General features: G+C 39.3%; 1 protein-coding gene across 1 annotated transcript; it reads left to right on the forward strand.

Annotated features, from left to right (window-relative positions):
* Positions 1-415: 415 nt before the first annotated feature.
* On the forward strand, positions 416-2,335 carry LOC128984056 (uncharacterized). The gene has a single exon (XM_054403340.1). It carries the CDS (start codon positions 416-418, stop codon positions 2,333-2,335), a length of 1,920 nt encoding a protein of 639 aa, XP_054259315.1.
* The last annotated feature ends 556 nt before the right edge of the window (positions 2,336-2,891 follow it).

Genomic DNA, 2,891 nt, shown 5'->3' on the forward strand with positions numbered 1-2,891 from the left:
CAGCGACGATTTTCAGTTTCTTCCTACTCTAAGTCCAAAAGACAAATGCACGAAAAGAAACGTTCTTTCTCAAATAGGTCAGTTATTCGATCCCTTGGGTTTTGTCTCTCCTATTATCATAAGGTTCAAACACTTCATGCAACAACTTTGGCTAGTAAAAATTCATTGGGACCAACTTTTACCTAATCACTTGCAAGACCAATGGAAACTCCTTGAAGCTGACCTACAATATTTGCCATTAGTTAAAGTACCTCGTTATCTTGGTCTTACCCAACTATCTTCGGTAGAAATTCATGGATTTTCAGATGCTTCTAAGCTTGCAATGAGTGCTGTAGTCTACCTAAGAATCGTTAATCGTGAAAATATCACTGTTAGTTTAGTTATTTCTAAAACTAAAGTAGCTCCTCTCAAGACAATGTCGATTCCTCGACTGGAACTCACTGCTGCTACACTACTAGTAAAACTTGTAAAGTATGTTCGGAAAATGCTCAACTTAGAATCTACCCAAGCATGGTTATGGACGGACTCTATGGTTTCCCTAACCTGGATCACAAATCAACCTTCAAAATGGAAAGACTTTGTGCGTAACAGAGTAAGTGTTATACAAGAGACAGAACCGCTCGCTAAGTGGAGGTATGTAGCAGGAAATGAAAATCCAGCCGACTGTGCTTCACGAGGTGTTACTGCTAAAATCCTTAGCAACCATAAGCTTTGGTGGACGAGTCCTCCGTGGCTGAATAAAGATGTTTATGAATGGCCATCCACGACGTTTGATCCAGCTCAAGCAGCGAAATCTGAACTGCGAATCCCTCAATCAACTTGCCACATTTTAAACTTTGAACCAGAACCAGAAATGCTAGAGCGCTTCTCAACACTGTCAAAACTATTACGTGTTACTGCCTGGTGTCAAAAGTTCATTGCCAAAACAAAAAAATCCATCCCTACTAATTGTCAATCTTTTTTAACTCCTCAAGATCTCAACTCATCCCTTTTGTTGTGGGTAAAACTCATTCAAAAACATGCCTTCAAAAATGAGCTTGCGCGGTTACAAAACAACAGACCTTTAGAAAAATCTAATCTTATAAGTCTTAACCCCTTTGTCGATAACACTGGTTTAATGAGAGTTGGAGGCAGACTTGAACAATCTTCATTAGAATATGATTCAAAGCATCCTTATATCCTTCCGAAGAATTCTAAGTTCTCAAAACTAGTGATAGATGATGCTCATCTCAGGACTCTGCATAGTGGCACCCGTTGTACACTTGCAACCGTTCGTCAGAAGTTCTGGGTTGTTGGAGGTAGACCTATCGTCAAACGAGAACTGTTAAAGTGTGTTACTTGTGCTCGTTATCGCTCTCAAAGAGCTCAACAATTAATGGGGCAGCTTCCTCCTACAAGAACATCACCATCACGTCCCTTTTTGCACTCTGGTGTAGATTACGCAGGCCCTTTTGTAATCAAAACATGGCATGGAAAGAGAGCAAAAACCTACAAAGGTTATATTGCGGTGTTCATCTGCTCGGCGACCTCAGCTATTCATCTAGAGTTGGTTTCCAACTACTCAGCAGAAGCCTTCATAGCGGCTTACAAACGATTCACCAGCCGTCGAGGCATCTGTGCTACTTTAACGAGTGACTGCGGGACAACATTTGTAGGAGCTGACAAAGAACTGAAAAGGTTGTTTTCATCGTCTTCAGCAGAATCAGGTCAACTCAAATCCCTGCTTGCTAATGATGGAACTGAATGGAAATTCAACCCTCCTGCTGCTCCACATTTTGGAGGTCATTGGGAAGCTGGTGTTAAATCAGTTAAATACCATCTCAAAAGAGTTATGAAGACCCACCTACTAACTTACGAAGAATTTTCGACAGTGCTGGTACAAATAGAAGCTGTACTCAATTCTCGCCCTCTCTGCCAGCTTACAGAAGATCCAGACGATCTAGCAATCCTAACCCCTGCGCACTTTTTAGTTGGCGAATCTTTAACTACTATCCCAGAACCTAATCAAGAAAACCAACCCACATCAAGACTTACTCGATGGAAATTAACTCGCCAAATGTTGGAATCATTTTGGAAGAAGTGGTCTCGGGAGTACCTTCAACAACTTCAAGCAATATACAAATGGAGATTTCCTTCCTGTTCAATAAAACTCGGATCAGTTGTTCTTGTTGTTGATGAGCAATTACCACCATCAAAGTGGCCGCTAGCAAGAGTGACTGAACTTCATCCAGGTCGTGATGGACTTACCCGAGTAGCCACTCTGAGAACATCAAGTACCTCATTGAAAAGACCAATAGTCAAGCTTTGTCCTCTTCCAATTGAAGTCAGTGATTAATATTTATTGCTCCTTCGGTGCAATGGGGGGGGAGAATGTTTAAAGTTATTTTTTCTAATTCACTGTTTCTAACAGCTGGTCTTATTTTATATCATGTTTACTTTTTGTTCAGTTTAAAGAAATACAGTCCACTAAAAACATCATCTAGTTTTTCTCTCTTAATTATCTATCTACATCTATCGTTCAATCTAAGTTTATCCATCAGTATCTAAATTCTTTAATCACATACAAATGTATTTTTATCATTCAATGTTTTGTTTTGTAGAACCTTTAGTATTCTCAACTTTATTAATAACTAGTAGAATACCCGACCTTCGTACGGGGTTGGCATATAAGTAGAACATGATCATTGCAGTGATGGGAGAGGAAACGGTCTAAGAAAATATGGTCTTTTAATTTATACGGTATCCTATAGTGTGGCACACATATACCTATAATAAAAGAATGTGTTTAATGGTATGCACTGTAAACGAAAACCTATCACAATAGTTCCAAACATGTTAATAGGGCAATTTTCTAACATATTTTAGTGAAATTATAATCAGGCAAAAGGGAA

The sequence above is a fragment of the Macrosteles quadrilineatus genome, unplaced genomic scaffold (assembly GCF_028750875.1).
Source record: "Macrosteles quadrilineatus isolate MER2022 unplaced genomic scaffold, UCM_ALF_1.0 Scaffold_2__2_contigs__length_208266976, whole genome shotgun sequence".
In the NCBI taxonomy this organism is placed as follows: domain Eukaryota; kingdom Metazoa; phylum Arthropoda; class Insecta; order Hemiptera; family Cicadellidae; genus Macrosteles; species Macrosteles quadrilineatus.